The 17,431-nt window shown below is 46.5% G+C and overlaps 1 protein-coding gene across 1 annotated transcript in view; it reads left to right on the forward strand.

Annotated features, from left to right (window-relative positions):
• Window positions 1-8,836: 8,836 nt before the first annotated feature.
• The window catches only part of BCL2 (BCL2 apoptosis regulator), a 95,796-nt gene continuing 87,201 nt past the window's right edge, over window positions 8,837-17,431 (forward strand). Inside the window, exons 1-2 of the mRNA XM_058830386.1 lie at window positions 8,837-9,524; window positions 9,880-10,654. Of these exons, the coding sequence (XP_058686369.1) occupies window positions 10,085-10,654 (570 nt within the window). The 5' untranslated portion in view covers window positions 8,837-9,524; window positions 9,880-10,084. The remainder of the gene's footprint in view (window positions 9,525-9,879; window positions 10,655-17,431) is intronic.

The following is a 17,431-nucleotide window of genomic DNA, read 5'->3' on the forward strand; positions in this document are numbered from 1 at the left end:
GCATTTATCATACATCCATTGTCAACATTGCTGTGTTTCTTAAAGCAACATAACAATGCTATTCATAGAATCATGGAATGGTCTGGGTTGGAGGAGACCTTAAAGATCATCTTGTTCCAACCCCCCTGCTATGGGCAGGGACACCTTCTATTAGACCAGGTTGCTCAAAGCTCCATTCAGCCTGGCCTTGGAACACTTCTTCAGACCCTGTGATCTATGTTATTCTTGTTTCGGTGCAAATCAAATACTCTTTTGACCATCTGGAAAAGATACCAAAATGGGTGAATTGGTTGTGCTGTAGTTTGAAAAAAAATGCTTATGTAAATGACTTGATACCAGCACAAGCTTGAAGGTCAGGACTTAAAACCAGTAAGCCTTTGGATACTTGAATTTTTGGATCTTCAACTTGGAATGTTAAAGGGTTTGCATTTAAGAAACATGACCCAGGAGGTCAGAGCACACGCAACGCTATGGCAGCTGGGCCTCTAAAGCTTTCAGGCTGGACATCTTGGATCACCACTCACCTCCCAGTAATGACTGATAGAATTCAGTGCAAGTGTCTGGATAAGTAAGACTACCAGGTGAAAGTTATGGCCCTGATCTGCAGACACTTCAGTGTTGCAGACCTGATTTTGCATTGTGTAAGTGGTTGTATTGACAGTGAAACTGTAGGTTGAACCCATCGGCAGTGGAGATTGGAACAAGGTATGTTTTTTTAAAGCTAGGATAATCTTTTTCATTGTTCTAGTTTCTGCTGTTGCTAATTAATGATGTTAATTTTAGCAGATTAACTTCTCAACTTTTTCACTGTCAAAATTGTAAATTGTCAACTACAGCAACTTTTGGTGTAAGTTTTGTTTTCTTTATGCACATTCTCTTATCTACCAATATACTCATTTTAAGGTCCAATATAAAGTGAAGGAGATGCCTTGTAATCTTGTGGAAAAATGTTTAGCAGTTGAAAAACTCTCGCCAGTTTAAATGTTACAAGACCTCTGCATCAAACTGTTTTAGCAGTGTATTAGGTCCCTGAAGATCTTCAAATAGGCTTTACTTTCTACTTATTGTCTAATTGTCGATAATTTAATCACTTGTGCCATATCAGTTGGTGTCTTGTCTCTTGTTTTCTTGGTCAGCCTTTAAGATTCAGTTTAGGCTTTGATAGTCTTTTCCATTCCAATGAGTGTTTGCTTTGTATACAGATTTATTATCATGTTACTTCACAAAGGTGTTCATGTGCAATTTAAATAGATTTAATATTTTAATAAGGAAAAAAATACATAGGTGAATAAAGTTTTTTTGCTGTGAAAAACTCTAGACACTTTTAAATGGTAAAGATATATAGCGTTATTTGTAAAAAGAAACTTTGTGCTTATTGCGTCATCATTTTTTGTGCCAGAACTGTAAACTAGTTTTCATATTTTATATTTCTCAAAATAAATGGAGAATCAACAAAGCCTGTAACTTTTAACTTCTTTGAGAGGATAAAGAGCAATGGATTAATTCATTTGCAGGGCTTTGGTGTGGTGGGGTTTTTTGGTTTGGGTTTTTCTTTTTTTAAGCCTGAGATTAGCTCAGCAGGAGTCTCTGAATTTTTAGGACAGCAGAGTAGGCAACATGTCCTTCCATTTTAGCAGCTTAGGGCAGAGGTAAAAAAGGATGTAAAAATTGGACTGAGTATTGTCAGCTGACCCAGTATCTTCAAACTATAATGAAACTGAGATTAAATTGACAAAACCTGTCTTTGTTGCTGGAGGTACTGCCAGTATGTAACCAGTTCTTGTGCTCTCTGGAAATGCTTGAGAATCCTGAGGAGCCAAGCAATGCTCATTCTTCCTAGTGTAACAATAGAAGTACTAGTTAGGGCAGATGTCTTTCTGTACCAGCACTGAGCACGCAGCTGTATAGAAAATCACTATTATGTTGGAGCTCTGTGATAGGGAAGGCTTGAGTGTGCAGCTTGCCCCCAGCATAGTAGTGAGGGAAAAATAGTGCCAAGATACTTATTCTCAAAGTAAATTCAAAATCTCAAATGCTCAATCTTTTAAAAATGCATTTGTATTAAATTATCAGAGTGACAAAATCAAAGATGGATTGAGGAAAACATATGTCTAAGATGTGTTGCTGATGTTAATCTTTTAATTCCCCATCATCCTAAGTTTCGAAATGGGAGAAGGCCATTTTGCAACTGGAGCTCCTGTTTTTTCCACTTGAGTACAAGTAGCAAGCCAAACTAGATTTCTCCTCAATCTTTTTCATAATTTAGCCTTGTAAGCAAAATAAGATTATCTTGTAGTTCCATTTAATTGGGTTTTTTTTCCCGCCCAGCCAGTACCAGGCACGCTGTGTGTGCATGATTGTCTATCAAAGGCTGGTAGTAGAAACCTCATGAAGTCATTTTCTTTCCTCTGTCACTTGAGGGAGACTTCAAATGAGGTGTCTGTCTCGCTATGCTTCTCATCTTCTCCTTTAGTACTTTCAAACTAAGTTGCTCTAAGTGGGGGGAAATAATGCTGGTAAGCTTTTGGATGAAACTTGCACTGAAGGAAATGGAAAGTGCAAATACCTTTTTTTTTTTTTTTTAACCCAAAAGATGCATATCTAATGTTTGGAGAGGGGGGCAAAATCTAATTTCATGTGGGAGATTAATTTTATAGAATTGATTGGGAAGGTTTGCTGTTTGGGGAAACCTTGATGAATACAGTATTAAGTCTCCTCTGTGGTAGAATACTGACGATCCAGTCTGAAATTTTCTTTCTTTAAGTTGAAAACAAGTTTGTTTTCATCTTTGAGGGGAATCCCTATGTTAATTTTAAACCTTTCCAGTTCTAACTCTGATGTTGATCCTGTAGTTGTGCTACTAGAGCAATGTAAATAAACACACATGACTAAAGCAATTATGCTACCAAGCACCAAGAATGAACTCCCTTGACCAAAAAAAGGTATTCAATCTATAAAAATACCAACTGTAAGTAAGGTATATAAAATTAAGTCCAAAATGAAATTTTTAATGGCATAGGTTACTTTCAGATGAGGGAAACAGCCTTTTCAAAGCTAACAGGTGCTTCAAAGAAAGTTGTTAAAATTTTGTTGGTCTTTATTTCAAAGCATTTACTCAAAAAAGTGCTTTCCCCCTTTTTACTTTAAGAAATTTTAACAGGTGTAATAAAAGTTCATGAATCAGAGATGGATGTTTGTCTAGAAGACTGTTTTGATTTCTTATTCCATCGTGCAGAAGCTGCCTGCCTTGCTTCTCTGCAGTCTGGGAAGTTGGTATCCAATCCTTTTCCACACAGCAGAAAGACAGGGCATGGGCGGCACTGCCTCAGTCACAAGCACAGGTTGGTGTCTTGCGAAAGGTGGCGAGACAGCTCAGCTCTTGTGAAGGCAAGACCCTATTGCCACATAGAGAAGTAAAAATGTCAGAGAAAGAGAAATCCAGGGCTGGATGCAGCTGTTTGCCTCTTTCCAATCCAAACCATGGGGGCCTATGGATCCCGACAAGAAGTGAGGATGGTTGAGGGATGAATACAGTAAAAGGTATCTGAAAGCCAGGAGCTGTTTGCTATGTTGGACCCTAAGGATATTATCCAAGTATCTCATCCAGCTGCCTTTCCTGATGAGCGCAATTAAACCCCATGAAATAAACCATAATTGCAGGTTGGGCGTGCTTTAAGTGTTTTACAGTGGCATTATCTGCTCTGTAAGCGCTTCCAGCCAAAAAGGATCCACTCCACACCTCTAGCATTTGCAACACTGGCAGGATGAAAGGCGATCTCCCATTTTAGGAATGCACTCTGAAGAAGTGAGGAAGTTCAGGTTAGCTTGCCACCATCCTCGTTAAGAATGAGGAAAATATGCATCCAGGCTTCATGGGTAGTACCCTTTCCTATACTTTTTACATGCAGAAAACTGTTTTTAAAAGCATTCTGTACAACAGACAGCTGTTTCCTAGGCAGCAGTGTTGAGCCACACATTGAGCAAACCAGATGAGAGACTGAGCAATAAATAGTGGCATGCACCTGATAGCAGAGAATTATGTGCATCCTTGCAAGTCTCTACATGAATATTGCTTTCAAGGCATATCATCCTGCTCGGCAGAGGTACCATAGATCCGTGGGTACTGTGGTCTCACGGACAGAAACAAACATGAAAGGTCATGTGGTTGGTGGTTAGTTTTACTCAGGGCGAGTTAGAAAGCTCTTGCAGGAACAAAAGCGTGCAGAGTAAATGAATGCTGGCACGGGAGGGAGCAGCACTTAATGCCTGGAACTGAGGGAAGCACGGCCATAGTGGGTGGCACAGACAAATGCCTCACTGGACACGGCACCAAAAATCATTTACAGAGCCATTGGCTGTGGGAGAAGTGGCTTGCTAATTTACATATATGCAAATTCCCCACCTGTGGGCACAGTCTTAGTGTCCTCTTTCAGTAAAACCAGTATTTAAGCTGTGCTCCAACATCATAAGGCAATGGACCTCTTCAGATGTCATAATTGTATTTACCTATATTGCTCTAAATGCTTCTTTCAGGTTACTCAAATTTAGTTTACTGTTGCTGGGTTTCTTGGTTGGTGGTGATGATGATTTTGATTTTTTCCTAGACTAGAAAACCTCTGCAGATTTTCAGAAAAAAAAAGTGGCAGTGTCCTTGCTCACTGTGAGTGCAAACACATCCTGCTTGTTTCGTGCCTGCTCAGGCAGGGCTTTAAACAATCATTTGCTTCTCTCCAACTTCCCTGCTCATGAGCCAAGGAAATAAAAGGGTGGGCAGGTCACCAGGAACCAGGATTGCTGCTGAAAGCCTGTTGATGTTAACACAAAAGTACAGGGAAAAGGTGTCTGCTTTCAGGTTGTTGGGAAGTTTGGAGTTCCCAGGCATTACGAACTTTTCTACCTCATTTGTTAATAATGCATCTGCTGTACAGCAGGCATCTGGGAATCCACTGAAGAAAGAGCAGGCTTTCCCAGGATCCTGTCTGGTCAGTTGCCTGACCATGGATAAGAAAGCCATCTCAAGAAAAGAATCTGTCCCTCATGCTACCAGAGCTGACCAATGCCTGATGGCAATGATTTCTCCTCTCTTAAGTGTCAAAAGAGCTCTCTGCAGGTGAGCTGCTGCTTGTATTCCTAATCAAGCTCCAATTCTTTGTACAGCTAATTCTTCTTATAAGTCTGATTAACTTTGGTGGGCTGACTCACATAAAGGCAAATGTGTGTGGAAGGACTTGCAGGATCAGATCTTGAGTAGTCAGCATCTTATTCTGCTACCTAAATGCCCCATAATGATTTCTTAGCTGACTTTGCACTGATTGCATGTTCCTTAATAAACCCTGAACTTCTCTTGCTGCTTCTTCCGTCTGCCTCCAAAACTATATTGCATTTGTTTTGGATGTCTTTTTAACTGTTGTTTTATCCTGCTGAGCTCAGACAAACAAACAAGGTGAAAAGCAGAACTGTGATGCAAACGCTTGACACTGTAATAGATGTTTATCACCCATTCAGGTAGCATGATAATTGCTTTTAAGGTGCCGCTCCCTTCAATTAGAGCCATACAGGTCAGATGCAATGCTTTTGACGTTTAATGTTAAGACCAAGGCATTAAATGTGCATAATTTTGTTTAGCTTTTTTACAGAGTCCCAATTTGTCATTCTTCAAGGCACAGCTTTTGTTTTCCATGACTCAACACTAATACCCTTGCTTAAAGCAAACACTTCTCAGGATTTTCCCTTGTGTTTTTATATTTTTTGGTACAGTCTCAGCTGTGCTTGGTTTTAGCAAACTTCCTGGTGAACCATGACCACTATTTTCCTACTAAACTTTTTTAAAAAGATGGGACCTATCATTCCTATAGCAAAAAGCTGAATGTAGAGTTGGTGAGGAAAAAGCATCATCCCTAAATCCCTTTCAAACAAGAGTATCTCATAAAATTTTGCTGTACCTGTTTCCATCAGGAATCAGTTATGAATTATGAAACTCTACTGATTGTGTCCTCAGTACACTGTTCATTTAGCTGCCCTCACTTGCATTTCTACATGCAAAATACCTTTAAATACCATAAGCAAAATCAGTGATATTTTCAATTCTTCCTTACAAAAGACCATTGATTTTATATGCATATTTTGCATCTCTCCCGCACTGATTTACTCTTTGGGCTTTAAAAGTGATATTGCTAGAATGCTGCTTACCCAGACGGGGTTTCTGTGTTACTCAACACCTCTGTCTGATATGTTTTCAGTTGCAGGACCAATTGCCTTAGATTGAATCACCAGCACAGTGACAGACTGAATGAGCATCCAGGTTGGTTATGGTCATTCTGATTTCCTATATCACTTGCTCCATTTAAACCATGGAAATGGTTACATGGAAATGTCAAGTTACTTTCGATGTCGAGAAACCTCTTTTTCTTCATTCTCCTTCAGTGAAAGAATAGAAAGGTGATGATGTTACTTGGTTGACAGATCCCTTGTCTGCATTTCTGTCATCAGAAGCCATCCTCAGCTAATTATTGCAAGCACCTTACTTTTGGGAGACTTTCATATGGATAGAGATGAGATGAGCTTGTGGTCCAGCATTAAGCCTTGCTGTGAGTTACACACTCGCCCTGGTGAGGTACAGCCCTTAGTCCACGATTCCACAGAGCATCATCAATCTTATCAGAACTCATTTCACTTGCTGTCCTGCAACCTCTGTCCATTTTAACCCCCGAGGACTCAACCATCCACAGCCAACGCCGCTTCACACATCGGCAGGCGGGAGTGCACACAAGACAGATGAGAGGGCACCGCCTCGCTCCCTTCAGTTTCCCTGGCGGGGTCGAGACCAGCGAGCGCCCGCAGGGTCCCGGGGGGGTCCCGCCTTTCGCGGCCGAGCCCCGAGCCCGGGGCGAGCGGCGGCCGCTGGGTGGCAACAGCCGCCCGCCGGAGAGGGGAGAGGCGAGGAGGGAGAGGGAGAGGAGACAGGAAGGGAGGGAGACAGGGGAGGATGCTGGCACTAGGTACGGTGCCGAGTGCCTCCCCGTGCCCCGCTAAAAAACAGACGCCAGAACGATTAAACGCTCTGAGCGCCTCCTCGGGCACCTGGAAAGGCGCTGTTTCGTACATGCCAGAAACCGATTCCTCGGTGCGACCTCGAAACAAATCCCGGGATCACCGAGGACACAGGTGAGCTCCGTTTAGGGGAATCCTTCTCGTTTGGATGCGAAGGCTTCCCCTTCTTCTGTTGGAGGGAAAGCTGCTCACCCTTCCCGCACCAGTGCCATTTACTCAGAGGAGTAGCCACCCTGTGAACTACGCGTGACAGGTCCGTGCCTGAAGGAACCATGTCTAAACACAGACTTGGAGGGCAGGGTGCATCCATTCCCAGTGCCCCCTGTCCGAGCGAGCTCATGGTCACATCTTTGTTTAAGCATTTTATTCCTTTTAGGTTCGGGGTAGTTTATAGATGAGATTATCATCCCAATCACCCTTATATCGATAAAAACTGGCAGAATTTATCAAACGTCTCTTTCCCCCTCCTGTACTGAGCAGAGAACAGTGCCGGCAATATCCTTCTCCCGTTCGGCTTGGCATTTCCCCGGTACGGTGCCCCATTTCAGCCGGGGCAGTCCCAGCATCACACATCCCTGGCCCCCGGTGTCTCTGCTCGGGATGGCAGGGGGGCTGAGCCCTCGCTATATCCCAGCTCTGTGGGTTTAACCAGTTTTAAAGGTTAACTCTGCTTCTTTGGTCAACTCCAGATTGACCTCATCTTCAAGCAGCTCCAATAGCCCCTCTTCAATGTTAAAAAAAAAAAAAAAAAAAAAATCTTCAGGCTGGTCGGAGGGACAAACCTGAGCTCCGTTCCTACAAGAAGTGCTAAAACCCAGCAGGGTCCCCGCGTGTCCCATCGCCTGAACACGGACCGGGCGGGCGGCCTGCGCGGAGCAGGTGTGCGGGAGCCCGCAGGGCCGGGGCCGCCGCGGGAAGAGGGGCACCGGCAGAGCCGGGCCGGCGGGATCGGCTCCGCACGGCTCCGCGCAGGGCCGAACAAGAATGCACGGAGCCCTGCACGCCTGCAGCGGGCCGCTTTGCTTTTTAAAAAGGTGTATCCGGACTTCTTTTTTTTTTTTTTTTCCTCCCTGTTTCATTTATTAAAAAAAAGAAAAGAAAAAGAAAAATCATTTATTTAAATGAATCCGCGCGGGGCGGCAGAGGCGCGGAGCGGGACGCGCTCCTCTGCGGAGGGCCGGCAGCCCCCGGCCCCGCCGCCGCTTTCTCGGCACGGGCGGCGGTGGCGGCTCGGGCCGGCAGCACCGCCCGCGGCCCCGGAGCCGCCCCTCCGCGCCCGCAGCTCCGCCGCGCTCCGCGCCCCCGGAGCCGCCCCGCCGCCGGCCCCAGGCCCGCGCCGCGATGGAGGGCGGGCCCGGACCGCGGGGGGCTGCTCGCCTCCCCCCGCCGCCGCCTATTTTTTCTTCTTCTTTTTTTTTTTTTTTATCACCCCCCCCTCTCTCCCCCCACCATTTCCCCCTTTTCTTGAATGAAGCGTGAGGCGGAGCTCTAGGAAACCACCGCGCCCGGCTACGCCGCGCGGGGCCGGAGCCTCCCCCTCGGGCTCCGCTCCTCCCCGCCTCTCCCCGCCCCCGCCGCTCCGCTCCGCTCCGCTCCGCTCCCCCCACCGCCGCCGCCGCCGCCGCCGGGAGAGCTCCCCGCCCGCGCCCGCCGCCGCTCGGAGCCGCCGCCGCCGCCGCCGTCCGGAGCCGCCGCCGGCAGCAGCAGCGCGGAGCGCCCGGAGGAGCCGCCGGAGCCGGCGGGGTGCGCGGGGCTGCGCGGGCGGGCGGGCGGGCGGGCAGCGGCGCCGCGGCCGCGGTCCCCATCGGCACCAGTCACACCGCACACACGCCCCGTCCGCGCCCCTCTTCGGCAGCGCCAGGGGCTCTTCCTCCGCCGATACAAAGCTGCTCGGGAAATGGCAGCAGTCAAAAGCAATTTTCCTTCTTTATTTTTATTTTCGTTTTTCAATTAATTTTTTTTTTGCGCTCTTGCTTGTGAAAAAGAATGAATTTCCTAAATATATAGGATTTTTTTTTTAATTTTTAATTTTTTTGGTGTGTGCGTGCGTGTGTGTGGAAGCACCGGGTTCCTGCGATCGGTGTCTGAATCTGAATGAAACTACGTAAATGCATATGTCTGTACGTTGCACTGGAGGGAAAAACAGAGCACTTCTGCGAGAGCTTGGATTCAAATGTGGTTCATCTGGTCTCCAGGATTTTCCGTCTCTTTGGGGTTGTTCGCCTTCCCAGGCTGCGAGGCGGGATTTTCTGAGCTTTGACACATCTTTGGAGATGTCTGTTAAACAGGAGTCTGGGAAAAAACATTTGAAATCGTAGAAATATTTTTCTTTTGCCCCATTCCCATCCCCTTGGTGACTTGAAGCATCAAAGCGACCAGAACTTAACGCTTCTGAAGACTTGTGATGTTTGGATTTTATTGTTGCTATTTTTCTTTTAGAGGAAACTTGACAGAGGAACATATTTATAGCCCAAGTAAGTACTTTACAGAGGAAATTTAGTTTGTGTAACTTAACAAAAAAACCCAAAACCTAGTGTTGAGGTTTCTAGCATAAAGTGCGTTGGATTAACGTCCATCCAAGGCTGCTTAGCAAATCGTGTTGAATTGCAGTTCTTACAGTGTGTGTTCGTCCGGTCCTTCGTGTCCATGGTAGTCCAGCACCTAGGGGAAAATGCACCTGATTTTGAGTCGGTATAATATTTTTTAAGATGTATTTCAACACCGAGGAGGAAATGGTCCTAAAGTAAATTTATAATAAGTAATAAATGTGCACCTGGAAGTAAAGTATTTACAACATTTTAATCCCTATTTATGCCGTGCATCTCAAAGGAGGAAACACTGAGAAGACAAAAGTACCTCCAAGACCCCAAGAACTCCCCCACACCAGCATGAATGAAACCGTGTCCAATACAATAACTGGATTATAATTTTTGGTGTTATTAATTTTATTATTATTGGCTGCTTTACTTTTTTGGGTTCATCCTGCTCCTCTTCTTCCTCTCTCCCTTCCTTTTGCTGCTTCCTCTTGGGAATTATGGCTCATCCGGGGAGAAGAGGCTATGATAACCGGGAGATAGTGCTGAAGTACATCCACTATAAACTCTCCCAGAGGGGATACGACTGGGCTGCCGGCGAGGACAGGGCACCCCTGCCTCCAGGTCTCTCTGCTCCTGCTGCTGCTGCTGGGACTTCCTCTGATCACACTGGGCTGGTGTCTCCGCACCCCGAGCCCCCCGGCTCGGCTGCTGCTAGCCACGCGCCCCCGGCCGAGGGGCTGCGCCCCGCACCCCAGGTCGTGCACCTCGTCCTGCGCCAGGCGGGGGATGAGTTCTCCCGACGCTACCAGAGGGACTTTGCCCAAATGTCTGGCCAGCTGCACCTGACACCCTTCACGGCCAGGAGCCGCTTCGTGGCCGTGGTGGAGGAGCTCTTCCGAGACGGGGTTAACTGGGGCAGAATTGTGGCCTTCTTCGAGTTTGGCGGTGTGATGTGTGTGGAGAGCGTCAACCGGGAGATGTCTCCCCTCGTGGACAACATTGCTGCCTGGATGACCGAGTACCTGAACCGGCACCTCCACCACTGGATCCAGGACAACGGAGGCTGGGTAAGTCACCCCGATTGCTCGCTTCCTCTCCCTGCTCTGGCCCGTGGCTGGTGGGACCCCAGGCTGGGCAGCGCCCCAGAGATCGCACTCGTGGGAGCAAATGTTTTGCCCAGGGGGTGTCTGCACTGGGATGTGCCAAAGCAGTGCAGGCCTTTTGCCAGTTGTCAAGTTTCACCTTGATGCTGGGCACGGTGAAGTGGTTTGAAGTGGGGGGAACAGCTACAACTCGTGAGCGAAAGGGGTGAGTGAGGTGCTGTCTTCATCAGTGGTCTCCACTTTCCTGTGGTCTCCAGTTCTGTCCACCCTTGCCTGTTGGCAGAACCAAGGCAGGTTCCTAGCCAAGGCAGGGTCGTGCAGTGGGGTGGGAGAGGGTGGCAGAGATGCCCGTCCAGCTGCCAGGGAGGTTGCAGCAGGTCCCAGGCAGTGTCGGGACAGCAGGAACCACCTGTGTGCGTGCACGCCGTATCCCTACCCGTGAGGGGTGACGCACCAGGCTGGTGTGCAGCAGACACGGGATCCTGGTGTTACCAGCAAGCAGGTGGCCATCAGTGACAGTGCTGGCAGCTGTGCTTGTCACTAGAATGGGGTCTTATGGTATAAGATATGCCTAGAGTGAAAAGTCTCTGTCTTGAGATGAAACAAAGGTGCTGGGAGCTGTGTCTGTGGGATTGTTCTGGAAAAGGAGTATTCGTTGTTATCTGATGGGTGGCTGTGTTTTTGGGGTAGAGATCACCTCTGTCTGGGGCAGGCTTCAGCATGCCTGAATCTTCCCTAGAAAGGGAAGATTTCCACTTGTGGAAAATGGACAGCTTTTTCACTTTTAGTCAGTCAAAAGCCTTTTCTTTTTCTCTCTCCCACTCTTTCCTTGCAGAATAAGTAACTGCATTGATTTAGAAGGGTATTTCTTTCCTTTTTTCCTTTATTAGTTGATACACTGGAACAAAATGTGGTCCCAGCCGTTCTCCCACAAACCAAACCTGTTGTATGTGTAAAGCTTATGATATTAGTGTTTTGGAGGGAGAAATGGCAAAAGTTATACTGAAGAAGAAACCTGGGTTGAGAGCTGGCATAACTCACCTAGAAATGGAGGTCAGCTAGGTAGGACACTGACAATTTCAGGTTCTGTCTCCTGTGAAACACAGAAAGTTGACTCAATTACACAGCACACCTTTAAAAGGTGTGTGTAAAAAAATATAAATTACATGTATGTTTCCTAGTTAACATGTTTTTCAAGCCTGGTGTTTATTAGCACCGGATCTCTCTGGTAGATCAGTGTTAGGCTAAATAATGTGCTGCCTGCATTGATCATCTCTGTTGAAAAAATGAAGGTGTTACCTTCCCTGCAGCTGAACCCACCTGACGAAATGGGATTCATGTCCAGGGATGCAGAGGACATTTCCTGCTGCTATAACGGAGGCAGCAAGGCTTTGGGGCCCTTTTCTCAGCAGGAATCCACACTGTGCACCTCCCAAAGGAGTGCTGCTGATCCCTGGCTACAAGTCACACTGGGGGCAGGATTGTTCTCCTGCTCTCCTCTGCTTCCATCAAGAAGGAAAAAAATTCAAGATTCATGGGGCCAGAAGGGGGAGCAAAAAATGTGTGTGTGTGTGAGAGTGCGTGTGTGTGTCTATGTATTATATACAAATAGGCACACATATACAGACACACACTTATGTATATACACACATACACACAGAATGACTCCAGCACTTGGTTGTTGGGACCACACTTGGGAGAGGGAGGTCTATCCCCTGACCCCTTAGTTCATGGATCACTACAAAGAGTTTGGTAGTGTTGTGGGGGGTCTTTTTTCACAAAACAGATAACTGGAGAGGAAAAAAAAAATCTGCAGATGGTTCAGGCTTTTGGAGACCTTGGCTTGTTCAGAGACGAGCAGCTAAAGGGTTAGGGATTTTGCGATTGCACTTCTGGGCTGGGATGCCTAACTTGTGCGTAAGTCCCTCCTCAGGCTGGAAGCCCGTCTGCGGAGCTGGGGCCCTCGGTTCACTCCAGAGCCAGTGAAGTCATTCTGTTGACTCCAGTGAGCTTTGGATCAAATCATAAGCTTGCTGGAGATGTATTGTCCTGTGGGTGTATTGTGTAAAGAGAAACATAAATAATGAATAAAACTGAGAATGTGAAAAGACAGGTGTTACCAGGCATGATTGGCCAGAGGAGGCGAGTGCTGGAGCTGTTGCTCGACAGAAGTACAAGAAACTCAGACAGTAAACAATGACTACCTTTAAAAGGAAAGGATACTTCTTATTGATAGCCATTTAATTGTTTATTGAGGTTTCCTATCAACAAAAGCTCCAGAATCTGGCTGCATGTGATACCGTCTACTGTCGCTCGTTATTTGTGACCTACGCACAGAAGATGTGCAAAATACTACCTGAAGGTGGCTTTTGCCTGTATCTCTGGTACATGGCTGGTACCTTTGAGCCCTAGCATTATTAAACACAGGCAAAATCTTCTAGCTGGTTACAAACAAGAAGTTGCAAACACAGCTTTTGGGATCCTCTCTTCAGGCAGAAGAAATCAAGGAGGTCATGGGGCAGTGGATTTTTCTTTTTTTTTTCTTTTTTTTTTTTTCTACATTTCAGGATCTGTCAGTGTAAAAGGATGCTTTGACATGTGTGCTTCAACTTGCCTCTTGGACTATACCTCATGTATGAACCTTACTCATAAATAGCTCTTCCAAAGTAGCCTTGTATTTGGTCATGCTTGGTAGGACTTCAGCGCAGTCACTTGAAAGATCTCCCGGTCATGCAGGGTGCTACAACAGGCAGGAGCCCTGGCTGCTCCAGCCTTCTCCTCCTTTATATTTTGACTGCCTGGTATTTTGTGGAGTGGTAAGTTTATTAGAGACTGCACAGTACTAGAGAAGAGAGCGTCACAGTTAGTCATGAGAGTATATTTTACACAGTAGGTAAGTTGGGCAGCATGGGCCTTATGTCTCATGTGTGGGCCTGTGTCTTACACTCAGGTCTGAAATTTCATTGAGGTATTTTCCCTATTTGTCTGTTTGGTCTGAGTCCATTCTGTAAGTTGGTAGTGTGTTTTCAGTATGTGAATTCTTTATGTTGCAAGAGAAACAAAGAAGGAAAGCGTATCGAAGGGCAGGGTGGGAGGGGGATATGGCTGGTGGAGTATAAATTTTAGGCAGTAGACATTGCTGATAATGGTGTCTGAGGTTGTTAATACCCTTACAATACACAGCCTCATGGGTTTGTTCAGAACTTAGAAAAAGCAACAGATGGGGACTGCACATAATCTGCATTATTAACTTGTGGTTCTGGTAGCAAATAAATGCTGCTTTCAAACATTTTCACTTTGGCCAGGATACCGCAATATTGTACTTTGGCCTGATAACATCTTAATTGTATTAAAAAAGAAAAAAGAGAAGAACTAGCTCATCTCTGTAATTTTGTGGTACTTAGTATAATGTATACTTTCTGATTAAAAACTTAATGGCTTCATTTTGATTTCCAGAGCTGCAGAAGGACTGGCTTGGCAGTGGCCTGTCGCGCTTGGCAACTTTTTTAACATTGACATGGGGAACACTGAAGGGATGCAGTCGGTGTGGGAGAAACAACTGTGTTTGCCTTTCAGTGATGGGTTCCCTCTTTGGGCACACAACCTAACAGACGTGGGAGCCATGCTTAGCTCTGGGCACTTCTAGCCCAACATATGGCTTTCTCCCCAAGCTGTTCAAGAATAAAACAAGAGCATGAGCACTACAGAAGGAGGCAGAAGCACCGTCTTATTTACATAGACATGTACATTTTTGATTCAGAGTGTGCAAAGAAGCCCAGGTGAGAGAAGCAGAGAGAAAATTCAGCCAAGAACACTTAATTTTAAATTACTATATTTACATTCGAACCAGGAATGCAATGGCCATGTGTTTTCATTTGATTCCGTTCCTTTATTGTGGTTCTTTATATTCTGCGTGAGAGTTAAGGCTGCATACGGGGAAGGATTTAGATGTCTGAAGTGGACCTTAGGTGGAACATAAGCGCTTGCATCCTCCGAGTGCCTGCCTAGCAAGAGCGGTGACGAAAGTCCCTGGCTTCTCACTCTTCCTCACCCAAGTTACTCAGGAGCTGCTTCTGCCAGAGAGAAGGGAGGCACTTTGGGACTGTGTGGGAAACCATTCCCAAGAATCTCTGTGTCTCGAAGCTGGCAGGATAGTGCCATCCTCACTTGCAAATGCATCTGAGGAGAAGCCCCCATTCTTCTTGGTGCCTCCTTAATTTAGGCCTCTCCTGAGCTTTGGCAGTGAGACTTTCTCCAGCCTAGCAGTGGGGCATCACATCTTCAACATCTCAGGAGGTCTCACCTTCCAGATGGCTGCTGATTCTGCTGAGGTGTCCTCCCCTCTGGCAACAGGGCTCATTCCAATTCTGCAGGGGTAAGATTTTGTTTGGTGGAGGAGGAAGAACTAGAGTGTCTAATTCCTGCAGTCTGATGTGTTTTCTCAGGTGGCTGTCCACAGCCAAATGAATACATGCTTCTTAGATGAGCAACGAGACCCCGTGTTTCCCTTCTCCTGAGCTGACTGTCCTAATCACTGAGCTTCCTCTTTTATTTTGTGCCCAGTAAATCATTAATTTTCTTTTCTTGGTGGCATATCTTGGAAAGGAAGCTTGGAGGATCGCTGTGCCCTGCAGTGGTCCGTGGCTGTGTCATGAAGGTGTGGGATGGCAGATGTATCTGCCTTCAGGACAGAGCTAGAGATCATGGATCAGTGGGGCACAGGGCCCTTCCAGAGCTCCTGTGTGGGGCACTGACCAAAATCCCATCGCTTTTGGGCTCTGGATTTGGGCTGCTCTGCCAGGCACCCACCTGCACAACACGCTGCTCCTTGTGCAAGTCCAAAGCAAAAACCTCTAGCTCTTTCAGCTCAGGACTTCACCTTGCTTGGAGAAGGATGCCATGTGCTTTGCCAAGGAGAGCACGGAGCAGAGGCGCTTTGAGTTTCTTTAGCGGCGACGTGCGGCCTTGTAACGACTCAATCCCCAGTGGGGCTAACCCCAAGTCACTGTTTGACTGGTAAAAGGAAACTGTCTGAAATCCACTCAGTTAAATAAGTGAATTGGCAGTTTCAAGTGTTGCACCTTCTAGGTCCTTTGCCAGTTTTTGTGGCTTTGTGGGTTTATAATCGAATTCTCAAAATATTATCAAAATATTTTTCTTTTTGCTGTTGCTGAAGAGCAAGAAATTCATTCTATGTGTCGAAGCAAGAAGAGCTAGGGCAGAAAGAAAATTATTGTGGTTCTCTAGTCCCTTTCATTTATAATAGCTTTCTCTGTAACTTGCAAAAAGAGTAGGCTGCATATTTTCTCAGAAGTCTGTTTTTTTTCTAAAAAAACAAAAAAAAAACCCAAAAAAAATGTATTGACCGTGACCTTTAAAATTTCAGAACCAGGGGTCTCACTTGTGGAGATGATGTCATTTGCCTTGATCTTGCAAAGAACTGTAAAGTTCAAACAGCAATCCTATTAAAAAGTTTTACTTTACTTTCAATATTGAGAAAGAAGTTTGTTCTGTGCCTGCACTAACACAGGCATCTCCCAAGCTGCTGTGTTAGCTCTGCTGGACAGTAAGGAGCTTAGTTTTTTGAGTATGTAGCTTGAAATTCAGAGTCGGTAATCCATGAAGAAAATCCAGTTGAATTTTTCTGCCGAGGCACAAGCGTTCCTCCGATGGCAAAGCACGGCTCTAGCAGGAGAATCACAAGACCTATGCAATGATGTGTGAAATTGCATGTGGAGCGGAAGCATTTTCCCAGCGGCCAGATCCCAGGGCCTGGGCTTCCTAAGGCAGCACGGGAACTTTGTACTGCATCGCCAGCAAACATTAAGCCCTTGTGCTTAATACAGGTGTCCTCGATGAGAGGGTCATCCCTCAGCAGGTTGGACCTGGCATGGTGGAGGGAGGTGGATGTAGAAACAGGAGTGGCGCTCAGGTGTCGCTCTGAAACCTCTGCTGTGGTTTTGGTCTCGTGTGGTGGTTTGTGCCTGGCGCAGAGAGAGCCAGCCTTGTGCTCTGCCATCGCCACCAAGGGATGCTGGGCTGGGGCTTGGGGCAGGGGTGGCTGAAGTGGTGGCTCTCTGCTTGCTGGGGCCAGATGCCAGCAATCATGCTGTGTCCTTGTCTCCCATCTTGCTCTGCAGTCCTCTCGCCAAACCAGCCCAAAGCCTTACCCTGCCCCGGGGCTCTGGTAAGGCAGTGGCCACTGGCTTCCGGTCTGGGTAGCCCCTGGCTGTATCAGCAGCCTGGTGGGCAGTCATGGAGCTAAAAAACAGTGTGAAAGGTCTGGCTGAATAATGTCTATCCTTTCAGCAAAGAGGATTTTTACTTCTTGCTTGATTCGTTTCCATCCCTTATGGTGATTAGGGTTATGGTGAGATGTTCTGGTCCTGTTTTTGCTTTCTGCTTCAAGGTGGACCAGCAGTTCTCAGCTTCTTGACTGCCCCCTTCTATCCCTGCTGCTGGCACTGGGCACTGGGTGCTGGGCAGGATGCCACCCAGCCATCACGAATTGTGTGTGCCAGGTCTGGCCTTGCCCAGGCCACCTCCATCCCTGTTTTATTTTCCTTCACACCCTTGGGAGGGTGGAGCCCAGCCCTGTTTGGTTTGTTGGTTTTTTAAAAATAATTTATTTATGAGCACCTCGTGGCTGCCCTCCTGCTGATTTAGTAATAATAATAACAACATTTGTTACTCAGTGGCAGCAAAGTACTGATTATTTCTAAGGGCAGTACCGGCCTGTTT

This window comes from Poecile atricapillus, chromosome 2 (genome assembly GCF_030490865.1).
Source record: "Poecile atricapillus isolate bPoeAtr1 chromosome 2, bPoeAtr1.hap1, whole genome shotgun sequence".
Lineage (NCBI taxonomy): Eukaryota > Metazoa > Chordata > Aves > Passeriformes > Paridae > Poecile > Poecile atricapillus.